This window comes from Equus przewalskii, chromosome 17 (assembly GCF_037783145.1).
Source record: "Equus przewalskii isolate Varuska chromosome 17, EquPr2, whole genome shotgun sequence".
NCBI classification, from domain to species: Eukaryota; Metazoa; Chordata; class Mammalia; order Perissodactyla; family Equidae; genus Equus; species Equus przewalskii.
The window spans coordinates 14,399,382-14,412,498 of NC_091847.1; the positions used below are offsets into that span (position 1 = coordinate 14,399,382).

General features: G+C 34.6%; 1 protein-coding gene across 4 annotated transcripts in view; it reads right to left on the bottom strand.

Moving 5' to 3' along the window:
* Positions 1-13,117, bottom strand: part of DPP10 (dipeptidyl peptidase like 10) — a 1,232,656-nt gene that overhangs the window by 133,935 nt on the left and 1,085,604 nt on the right. For all 4 annotated transcript variants that reach the window (XM_070581203.1, XM_070581202.1, XM_070581204.1 and 1 more), the window contains 2 exons: positions 9,462-9,514; positions 9,280-9,361 (listed from right to left, as the gene is read on the bottom strand). In XM_070581203.1, coding sequence (XP_070437304.1) covers positions 9,280-9,361; positions 9,462-9,514 — 135 coding nt within the window. The remainder of the gene's footprint in view (positions 1-9,279; positions 9,362-9,461; positions 9,515-13,117) is intronic.

The window sequence follows — 13,117 nt, forward strand, 5'->3', positions numbered from 1 at the left end:
TGTGCCTTTTATATTGCTAATGAGTAACATGCTCTTAATACATAGTTAGAACCTCTATAACGTGAAGTTGCAAATGCTGTGAGGATTACAGAATTTGAGCTCCTGTCTTCAGAGAGTTTACAGTCCAAGGTGGTCAGCAAGGATGAATCAACAGATATTTACATGTGACTTCTAACAAGGCCAGTGCAAACACTTTAAAAGCAATATAAGTATAGCTAACAATCTGCAAGTTGCTTAGTTTTCCCCTTACGTTGAAATACATAACATGCAACTGGGGGGAAATAATCTGAAATGTGTACTTATATAGGATCATAATTTCACTTTCTATTTCTTTTGAAAATCGCTGAATTTAGGTAGAAAGTTCATAAATATGCTATTTAAATAATTATAAGGCGGTAAGGGGTTTATGAGAGTGCTTACCTGACATGTGGGTGATTTTCACACAGCAATGCAAATTAATTTTCCTCTAAATTGTACACTGTAATTGCATATGTCTTTTTCTTCTCTACATATACATGTATACTGTTATAGTATTATACTTATATAAGACTGAATTTGCTGTCACATTTACATACGTAATATTTTAACAAAAGTATATACTTGAATATACTGCAAATTTATCAGTCAAACTGGTTGAGATATTTTAAGGATGTTTTTTCTTAAACCCAAACATGGTTGTCCTCTTATGGTTGATCAGGTATTTCTGGTCTAAATATTGAATAAAGAAATTATATGAGCTTCTTGATATTGATTTTCCTCATGTCAAATTTGCAATGACACCCATTAGACCGTAGGTGTGCCTAGTATGTGGTAAGAGAGATTGCTTTTATTTCTTGGAACCAAAAGCACAAACATTAGATTTTGTTACAGATAACATGAAATAGTAACCTGTTTTCACTTATCTCTGTTAATGAAGATGAATGGGATTAAAAAAAAAGGGGGCCCAAATTTATTTACATGGGAAATAGTCATCACCTCAAGCGCTTGAGGATGTAATGGTGTAAACTTCCTGGCTTCGCTCCCTAGCAGTTTTCCTGCACCAATCTACTCGCTAGGAATGAACGCCACACACACTGTAGTGAAGAACTGGCTGGAAATATAACTTGAATCTTACTAGCCCCTTTGCTTTATGTACTTCTGTGACGCCTCTGGTATACTATGACTCTAAGCCCAAGGCTTTCATCCCAAAATGTACATGAGACCAGAAACAGGGTGTGAGTGTGTGGTGTGTGTGATTATGTGTATATGTGCGTATGCATGTGTCTTTGAGCACATGTCGTATGTGTATGAGTATATGCATATGTATATCTTATTTTTGCATATGTTTATTATATATTTCTTGGATATATCTTAATGAAAATTAAAATAATTTCTTTCACATTGAAAAATATGAATACTTAATGGAAGGTGAAGCAAAATCATATTGATTTTTTAGTAGGAAACATGAGATTTCAACAATGTTTGAAAAATACTACTTTAACAAGGACCAAGGTCATACTGGAAAAGTCAATGAAATTGTTCAAAATTTCTATTAACGAAAATGTAAGCAATTACTTTAGGAAACTGAACTCTTCATAGAGACCTAATCACTTGAGATTTTAATACAATTTTAAAGTAAACTGCTAATCACTGCAGATTTTAATATAATTTTAAGGTAAATCTCTAGTAATAGTAAAAATGCAAGTGATAGGACAGTTTGATAATTTTTATCTGTATTTGGAGAATTACCTAAAGATCAAATTTTTTGAAAATATATGTGATAAATGTAGAAAAGTGATTTCTCAAAACACCTAGATTGTAATAAGTTAAACATTGGGTATTTTTAAAGCTTTATGCCATTGGAAGGATGGTTATGGCGTTTTTTTTTTACTCTGAATAGACTGAGAACAATATTAGCAATATCAAAGAAGAAGTTTATCTTATGTTAAGAGTTCTTATCACAAAAAAATAAAGAGGGCGATAGGAAACTTTTGGAGGTAATGGGTATGTTTATGGCATCGAATGTGATGATGTTTCCATGGTGTACTTATCTCCATCTCATCAAGTTTTATACATTAAATATGTACAGTCTTTTGTACTTACTCAATGCAAAGTACAGCCTTTTGTATGCATCAGTCTTTTATTTGTATTAAAAAAAGTTGTTTAAAAATTAGTCTAAAATGAGATTTTTTAGTTAAAAAAGTGTAGAAATACATGACATAATATTTGCATCATTTAATTTACTTGGGTGAGTATTTAAAAGATAATTTTTGGGTTTGGACTGCAATCATATTTTAGATCTCAGTTTAAAACTTGATTTATTTATGTCTTAAATATATTGTTCTTTATCAATCCATTTCTAGATTATCATAATAACCTCTAAACCTAGCTCTCTGCCTCCAGACTCAATTGCTTGTAGTCTATCATGAACTCTCCTACCAGATCTGTCTTTTCCTGCATGACTTCTTTTCATATTATGCCATCCTCCAAACCTTCTTTGGTATCCCATTATCAATGGAAATAACAGTCAGCCTTTTATTAATTTCTCAATGCATCCAGATATTTACTAAACCTACATTTTTCTTTGTGCTAAATGAGTTTTATGAAGAAGGAGGAGGGGAAGAGGAGAGAGAGATAGAGATATTTAGCATATTCTGTTTTCTGCCTGTTCTGGAAATGACGGTAGGTCAGTGGTAGAAGATAGCAATGTAAAAAAATACTGTAAACTATTAAATAATTTGAGATAAAATAGAAGAATGTTAGAATCCTGAGAAGTAAGCAATTCACTTAACATGAAGAAATGTTGAGAAGAAATTCTCAGAGAAGAGAGGGAAGGTATGTGACAGAGAGTTCTGATGAAAAGAAAACAATGACTAGATATACAAAGAGAATGGCTCAGAGACAGAAAGAAGCAGTATGTCACTCTCTGGAAATTACAAAGAGTTCAGTTCAGGTAGAGAAAAATCTGTGCTTCAACTCTGCAGTGGAGTGGCCGGAGCTAGATGATATGTCACCTCAGTCACATCTTGTGAGTCATATCAATGACACTGTGTGTCATTTCAATGACATTTCATAACCTTGTGAGAGCTGTTAAGGATCTGCATTTTTTACACGTCTCTGTAGACAGTGGGTAGATTCAAGTGGCTAGCAATTGGAGAAGGGACATTAGAAAATAAGCTGCTAACATATTTAGTCAAAGAAGATGAGACTGAATTAAGTACATTATTGTAAGGAAAGGACAAGTGGAAATCAGATTAATAACTATAATTTATTGAATGCTTACTGTGCTGTGATGGTTAACTTCATTTGTCAATTTGGCTAGGTTATGGTGCCTGACTGCTTGGTCTAACAATAGTCTTGTTGTGAAAGTAGTTTGAAAATGTGATTAACATTTACGATCAGTTGATTTTAAGTAAAGAATAATGTGGTGGTCCTTATCAAACCAGGTGAAGTCTTTAATGGCAAAAACAGGTTTTCCGAAGAAGGACATCTGCCCAACTGTAGCTCAAGATCACAACATTAACTCCTATCTGAGTTTCCAGCCTGCCAGACTGCCCCCATAACTGCATGAGTCAATTCCTCAAAATCTCTCTCTCACTCTTTTTCTCTCCCTCACTCTGTAGAGGGAGAGAAGAGGAGAGAGAGAACACACATAGACACATACATACACCATGGGTTCTGTTTTCTGGAGAATCTTGACTTGTGCACATGCCCTATATCATTCAAACCTCAAAACTGGGAGCAGTTATGATTTTCTCTCATTTTTAATATGCTTACACTTAGAGCTGTCAGCCTTCCCTAAGTCACAAAACAAAAAAAGAATCTGGGTTTGAGCTGAGGTTTTTCTGATTCTAGATATCATGTTCTAATCAGTGAAATGTTTTTCCCTTCTCAAACTCACACTTCTTCATCTGATTTTCCAAATCTTTTAATTCTGGTGGTATAATTATAGATAAGTATATTTTATTTTTGTATAGGAGTTTATGTGAATGCATATAATTACATGAATTTTCAAAATGATCTACGAATGATTTTAACTTCTATAAGACAAAGTTATTTTTGAAAAGCAAAAGGACATACCTTCTTAAACCAGAAAACTTTTCAATTAAATGACTAACATGTTTTCCCTGTTGTGGGATCCACCACTTCCTTTTATAGAATATTTACTACAGCTGAGGGAGTCTACTCCACTGCCTTCTCTAAATAATGTATGTTGTACTGTGTCAGAGTCTTTTTTGCATAAAGTCTACCACATCCAAATTGCCTTTCCCCACAGCTAGCATTACTGAAAAATTCTCCATCCTTTAAGTTCTAACTCAACCCTCTTTATCTAGAAATTATGTCAATCTCTTACCTCTCTTCTCTACAGCCGGGGATTTCTTTTACAGCAAATAAAATTAGAAACTAAAAATTAAGGATGAGAAATTAATTGTCCTTAGTTTATAAACACTACAGGACTCTTTCATTAATTTAATGCAAATCTAATTAAAGTATTGTAATGGCTCACATCTAATAAAATCATATTGCTGAGTTTGCTGATGGCTTCAAATATTGACAAAGCCTGTCATAGTCACATAAAATGGACCATTAGCCGTTCATAGAGAAGTGTCCTTAATTCATATTGAATTATGTTTACATGCACACAAAAGATAACCTTGACAAATATAGAATTTATCCCAAAAGTTTCCCAAAGAACTTTGGAAAATGCCATTACAAAGGATTAGTTCTTCACAAAACTAGTGAAGTTAAAATTCCTGAAGTTAAAATTCAAGTGACAAAGGCTTTATCTTTTGAAAAATAAAAATAAAAATGAACACCTAAAAACACCCTATGCTTAATACTTTTCAAAGCGCTTTATATTTATACCTTAAACACCAGAACAGCACTATTAGTAAAGTACTGCTATTGTCGCCATTTTAAAGATGAGGAAATTTAGGCATATAGAGATTTTAATATTTTCAAAGTCAAAGGCTAGTAAGTAGTAGATTCAGGATTCAATTACCTGCAAAATTACTGCCATGAGAGGACCTATGATTTTTATAAACTTTAAGTATTTTTATGATTTTCTCAAATATATTGAAAAATAAGAAATTAATAGCAACCATTAAAGAAAGTGCATGCAATTGATGCTACTTCCTTGAGTGTATCAAACTTTTATTTTGGCATAGATATAGGTTCCTCTCAACCTTGGAGAATAAGGGAGTCATTTAAAACCAACCAAAGTTTTAAAGATTTTCTTAAAGACTCTCCAGTGACATAAAAATGAAGTTATCTTGGGTTTCTGGGTCTGGAATTTGTGTGTTCGGAATTTGCCTCCGGCCCAATGGACTCGCCTGTTGACAGCATCAGAGTGAAAGCATCTGCCCACCTCTTGGTGCCCACTCACCACTGTGCATGGGCACATTGCTTAGTGCCTTCTCTGAACCAAACCCAGCATCATCATATCTAGCATATCCTATGCAGTGTCTTCTGTCAATCTTCAGGAATTCATAATGCAACGGATCTAGAGACAGTCCTACATAAGCATCTTAAATACATTGTTTTAAAATTTCTCTAAATATATACATGATAAAGGCAAACATACCATTTATAATCTATGGTATCTGAACCATTGGATTTTTTCATTTTAAATCACTATCTTGTTTTCATCATAATTGTTTAATCAACTATTCAAACATTTAGCGTGGATATGGCAGTGAAAAAGGCATATTATGTCAGATTCTTTGTGAAATGCATCCACAAAGATGTTTAAGTAGCTTCAAGTCCAATGTCTGGCAGCAACTTGGTATATGCTTCTTTCAATATTTTTGAGTAAATCTTGGTTTCCTCAATGTCTCTTTTGTCTAAGTCCATAAAACCATGTTAAACATGTGGGGGATTAAAGACCAGTGATAACAATTTATTTTACTGTCAAGTCTTTTCTCTATTATAAGTAGTTTGTCATTTTAATATTACATTTAACACTTAGTTTACATGTTCAAGAAACATATCCACCAACACACAATGAAAGTTGTTTTTGCATGTGAAAAATATTTTTACCAAAACTCTCATCTACTGCACAGCTGACTCTGGAAATATCTCAGAGTGGCAAACTATGATTAAAAAAGAAGAAGAAGAAGAAAATCTGTCATGGAAATTACGACTTAATCTTTGCAACTTTTCATGTTCTCCCTTCTTCTCTATCCCAACCATTTTGAAAATAAAAATTTTAAAATAATTTCAATATTTAAACAAAAATAGAATATAATATTTTATATAAATGAGGCCAATAAGAAGAGTCAAATGCCCTCATTTTACTGATGATGAAAATGAGGTGCCAAAACAAGAAAAAAAAGGCCAGCCCCATGGCCCAGTAGTTAAGTTCATGAGCTCCGCTTCAGCGGCCCAGGGTTCGCCAGTTTGGATCTTGGGTGCAGACTTACACACAGCTCATGAAGCCATGCTGTGCGGGCATCCCACGTAGAAGGACTAGAGGACTTACAATTAGGATATACAACTATGTGCTGGAGATTTGGGGAGGAAAATGACGAAGAAAATGAGGTTCCAAAAGGAAAAATGACTTGGCCAAGGTCACATGACCAGCCACTGGCAAAGACCTTATCTCAGGTATATTCACTTTCAGAATATTTCCAATGAAAAGAAACATTGTTCAGTAACAGTGTACTGTTCTACAGTCTTCTTGTGACATGAAACATCTAGTACTACTTCCTTATTTCATCAACTAGCTTAAGAACGTATTTCTTAGATTTACAAAATGAAATAAAAATAATAATTTCATGCTTCTCATTAAGGGAAATATTTATATTTCTCAAGTGAATTATCATAATGATAGGCTGGTATAGACATTTCTATCTTAAATCTGAGGAACTTGCAGTCCATGCGAAACAAGAAACATACCTCAGCCCACCCAGCTGTTGTTGAAGCAGCAATTCTAATTTTAAAAAAGTCTAGAAGATTCTAACTTCTGTTAAAGGACTCTGTTAAAGCTTAGAGTTAGGGTTGGTGAATCAGAATTCTTAAAGGTAAATAGGGAAACATATTGATAAGAGTATCGAGAATTTTAACTTACTGAAAGATTTATTTAACATTTAAAACCCCTCACTCTTAAAATAATAGTTCAAATTATAGAGTGCAAAACTGACAGAACTCTAAAGATCACATATGCATTATCACTGGTAAAGAAATAAGTCTTAAAAATATAATTATTAAGGCTGATCTGATACATATATAGAGCGCTGTACCTATCACATGGAAAACACTTATAAATGTTTATACTAAGCCATGAACAAGTCTTATCAATTTCAAAGTCACTGGTACAAAGATCCATTTCTGAACTCTACAAATTAGTTTTAAAGCTAATTCCAAAGTTTTGTAAATTTAAAAACAAACATCAAAATATCCCGCCTGAAATAAGAACATACAATGAAAATTGAAAAAATATTCAAATTAAATTCTATTAAAAATATTACTACCAAATTTGTTCGATGAAAGTTACACAAAATTTAGAAAAAAATATAGTCGTCAGTGTTCACGTTAGAAAAGAAAAAGAAAACACTAATATTACAATAGAAAGTATTAAATCAATTTAAACTTTGGCTTTTTGAGAAGATAAATGTGAAATTTACAAATATCGAACAAGGTAATCAGGAGAGAAAGAAAGTATTTACAAATAATATTAGGAAAGAAGAAAAATATCACACCAAATGCAAAGATTAAAAGAATACTTTTTAAGTTATTAAAATATTATGCTAAAAAATTGGAAATTTAGGTGAGACGGATTTTTAGAAATGTACATATCACCAATACTAACTCAAATGTAAAACTTAACCTGATAGCCATAAGAGGGTAAGTTTTTAAAAATCTTCCCACAAAAAAATCCCACATCATACCTAGATACATCCATAAAGTTGCTAGTGCAAGATGATTTTAATAAGCAGAAAGTATAAAAATTGAAATGGAAGAAGCAATAATGTCATTATTGACAAATAATATGATAGTCTGGAAAAACTAGGTGTTGGTGAGCATATGGAACAAAGGGAACTCTCACCTTGTTGCTGATAGAAGGATAAACACAAACAACTTAGAAATCAGTTTCACAATGCTTAGTATGTTTGACCATGCATATGCCATCGGAGGTTGCAGTACCACTTCCTGAGCCTTATTCTGTTGAAGTCCTTATATGGGCGTCACGGGACATATACAAGAGCATAGTGTTGCTCAAACTACTTTTATACATCAATAAGTCTCTTTCTGAGTTTGTGATAATTTCAAAATATGATGAAAAATCCTCTCAAGAAAGTATTGTCAAGTGTAAATTTCGTCTTAAATGTCTACCCTTAAAAATGCTTTTGGGGCTGGCCCATGGCCGAGTGGTTGGGTTCCCGTGCTCCACTTCGGTGGCGCAGGGTTTGGACTGATAGGATACTGGACGCGGACATGGCACCTCTTGTCAAGCCATGTTAAGGCAGCATCCCACATCCCACAACTAGAAGGACCACAACAACAATATACAACTATGTACTGGGGGGCTTCGGGGAGAAGAAGAAGAAGAAAAAATAAGACTGGCAACAGATGTTAGCTCAGGTGCCAATCTTTAAAAAAAAGAAAAATTCAGGGAGGGCCTCTGAAATGTAAGGTCTGGAAGAGAATTCATTATCATCATGAATTTAAAAAAAAATGTTTTTAAAGTGAATATGAATGGTCTCTTTTTTGAGTTCTGCATGACAATTGACATAACTATGTAATGGAAATATCATAAAACTAGATCCTAGTATTCTTGGATCTCTTCAAGCTTTCATTATTCTTTTTTTTTTTTTTTTTTTGAGGAAGATTAGCCCTGAACTAACTGCTGCCAATCCTCCTCTTTTAGCTGAGGAAGACTGGCCCTGAGCTAACATCCATGCCCATCTTCCTCCACCTTAAATGTGGGACGCCTACCACAGCATGGTGTGCCAAGTGGTGCCATGTCCCCATCCGGGATCCAAACCAGAGAACCCCGGGCCACCTAAGCCGCATGTGCGCACTTAACCACTGCGCCACTGGGCCAGCCCCCAAGCTTTCATTATTAATTAGCAGTTTAATCATACATTACTCTATAAATTTTTTGTGTTTTAATTAATTGGTAAGATAATCCTAGTGTTATTTGACATATTCTTAAGTTAGAACACTAGATAAAAGGTAAAAAGTTAAATAAAAATTATTAAGTGTAACAGGGAAATTTTTCCAAGAAAGTGGTTTCCATAAGCGGGTTCATAGGCTCCTGGCTGGCAGTACGTGGTGCACAGCAGTGCCTGTGCTTACCAGCTGCTGCCCTTGCACTCCCCAGGCTGCATACTGCAAGACGGAGTCCTCCACTTCTGGGGGGTTTAACTCCCAAACTTCCCTTGAAAAAAGGTAAATATTTTTACATGAACAAATTGACATCTACACCAACAATTTAGTTTGACAATTGCTCAGGAAAACCAGAAGATTGAAGAACTTACCTCGTGTGTATGTTGTAAATCACATATGAAGCAGTATAGGAATAATGAAAAATCTGAAATTTAAAAAAAGAAGAGTTATCAACTCTAGTTTGGAATACAGGCTCTATCTTAATGTGTATACAAGCTCTTGATAAAATACAAGAAATTGAGAACTGGTTTTAGAGAAAAATTAAAACGTGAAATATTCCAGTTCTGGAGTTTATTGCCTTGTCCGAGCCTACTGGAATAGCTCCTAACTCTCCTTCTTAGCATCAACCCCATCCCTTATTCAATCCAGTCTATGCTTAGTATAATTGTACTATATTGATTTCTAATTCAAAATTTTCAGTGATTCCTCACTGCCTACACAATAAAGTTTAAACTGCTTCATTGATGTTCAAGGATTTTGGTATATTGAGTTCTACATACTTTTCCACCCTTATCATCCACTGCTTCCCTTTACCTAGTCTATACTTCAATCACGTTAGACAAATTTCCCATGTACATCTTGAAGTTTTTCTGTGTTTTCTTCCTAGGTCATCCTATCCCAACTCAGGTCGAAATTTTCCCTTCTTCTAATATAGCCTCTGCATAAAGCTCATATTGATCCCCTCCATGGAAATCCATCCACCTCTCCTACAATATACTCTTTGATTTTTAGGACACTTCTCACATTGTAGTGTAAACTATACAAATATTTTAAGTACATGTCTCCTTTTCCCATCAGAAGCTGTCAGGTGACCTTTGCATCTACCACATTAACTAGTACAGTGTCATGTTTGGATGAAACACATCATTGATATTCGTTGAGTAATGATTCTGATGGGGAAAAACTCAGGCAGCTTGAAATGTTTTGTTGGTGGAGACAAAGTAGGATAACCCCCTCCAACCCTCCATTGTAATAATTGAAAAATCATACATTAGTTGTTTGCAAGTATGTGATCTTCAAGAGATTTAAGTACTATCTAATAAAGAACTCTGTTTCTTTTTAAACGCCATTTTCCCAAGGATCACAGCATCTGTGACAGGGTGACATTAAATCCCAAACACAGGATCAGAGTGGATAACGCAAAAATAACTCTATACTTTGGTTCTTACCAAAGTATAGATGATGAAATAGTGGCATAGAAAAGAAATGAGAAAAACTGCAAAAGATGGGTTAGGGAAAATGATGATGAGTACGTTATATTCAGTGAGAATTATTTCTCTCTAAGCAACGTGGATCTAGTGAAAAAAGTTTTTTCTCTTTCTAACTCTAATAAGTTATAATATTATTTCTGGGATTTACAGAATTTACATTGATATTTCATTTTTCAGCATGCGATTATAAAGCTTCTTTTATTCCTGTAGTTGATGTACATTGCACAAATATTATAATACTGTCAATTAAAACTCCCTAGAAGTCAAATTATTTCTTCTCACTGAAAGAATAGCTTCAATTAAACATGATTGGCCACATATTTGGTAAAGCGAAACTAGTATTCTCTCTTTGTATTGAAATTACAATCCTTTCCCATTTGTTATAGTATTATGCTTTACAATGAGACTTTATCCTCCCATTCCTTTTGGAGTGACTATTAAATCTAGGATTGCCTTCACTATAGAATTGTAGAAGCAAAAATAATTTTTCCTGGTGTCTATTTTAGCATTCACATTTTATCCTACAAAATTCCATATTTGACTACAAATTTTAAATCTTGAATTTACTACTCTGACAAAGAGGTGAGAAATGTGATCACCTCTATAAGCATTTTTTTTCCCATTTCAGAAAGTTCTGTTGCCAAAGCAAACTGCCAAGTGAGCATTTGGTCTTCAAAGCTGACAGATATGTCAATGGGTAAAAGGGGCCTATTCATCCCGTGTGTTAATCATCTAACACACTATATCTGAATTCTAGGCTCATATCCATCTTGAGAGAAAGAGCTCCTGTGCATTAATGTTTCGGTCAAAGCACTCCAAAACAACCACTGAGACAAAAGCAGATATAAGCATTGCATTTTGTTCTCTTTCTATGATATTTGTTAGGGAGGTTGCAGGCTCTTCTTAGTGTATAAACCAAAGAACTTAGATGTCCTCCAAATGGTATGATTTGGAGAGGGGGATATACAAATCCACTTTCTGCTTTGTACTTCTTAGCCTGATAAAGCATTTGTTTCCTTCATCTGGTGTGTTGAAGTGGAGGACCACAATAATGGGTTAACCTTGACTTGCCTCAAACCTGTACCAGCTTGAAGTAACAAATTACAGGGCTTCTGCCTCATCTATAGGTGTCTTACGGAGCCAGCAGTTCGCCATCTACAGGTAATTAGAACCTAGCCCTTTTTCCTATCTTAGAACCCTTGCCTCTAAATCTACTGTCCTTTGATGTGTGTGTGCATGTGTTTGCTTCCAGCAGATATCAAATATTTCCTGTTTTGTAACTTGCCATAATTAAAATAGCAACCCATGCCCACAACAGAATATAAAGAGTACTGGGTGAGAGGTATCCTGAAGAGGGTTAGAAGGAGAGGTTTCTCTTTGTTTGTTTGTTCGTATAGTGTTACAGAGATTTTAAAACGGGGATTGTTCAATGAAAAATGGATTTAGCTTTACTGAACATCTGTATTAAGTACAACAGTCTAGATTCTCTCTGTGTTAATCTGTATCTCTCTCTCTCCTTCCTTAAAGAGCATTTTCATCTGCTTTAATATTCCTCATTTCCTTTTATCTTAGGATCCTCTTCTATATTGGCTAGGTAGGTCTTGTTTCATGTCCCTAAGGTTAGCAATAGTCTTTTTCCTGTAATGATTGGCTGCTGCATAATGAGAGCCAAACTGAGCATCTGATGAGATCCTTGGGGACAAAAACATTTCACCGTCAAGAATTACATATTCATCCCATCCTTGCAAATGATGTTCCACTACTTGTTACAGAGTGTGAATAGTATGGCAGAGGTAGTGGGAGTGGGGCAAAATTGAGCTCTACTATGTAAAAACTTGATCAAAGCTTGTTCCTGGAAGCATCCTTGAGATGTCCAATCATTCAATCTCATGATGCCAAAAGGTATGGGGAGAAACAGAGAGCATCATAAGATCCTGCAATCCAATCTGATCCTCATCATCTTTACATTACTTTGGGAACCCCAAGAAGAGGTTGATTACTAAGAGTGGTATAATTGATTCTCATTATTTGCTGTAATTACGTTCTACAAAGTCATTGTAAACACCGAATTTGTAAATACTGAACCATGTCTCCTAAAAGAAATACAAGATTAGTTTCCTGTGAGTCTCTAATCACAACATTTTTATGAATCGATCAATATATAACCTTGTTTCATGTGTGTATCTTTTTGAAGACACTGTATTTAATATTTAATGTTGTTGATTCATTACCATTGAACTCATGCCCAACAGCATTATAACTCATGCCTGAACGAAGCTTCTCTAACACATGCACTTTCTCTGTGAAGCACATCACAGCCGTCTTGCACCTAGGAACACTAGACAGCACTTCAGCACCATGCTTGGGAGACATTTTAAACAGCAAAACCATCAACAAAAAGCACAAATGTGAGAAACATAGCACTAAAAAGATCATGAAAAGGACACCAATTTACAACATGAAAACTGAACAAGAAAGGAGAGTGTCGCCTTGTTTGATCTCAGCTGGGGATCAGTATATCAGGAGCTCAACTGTTC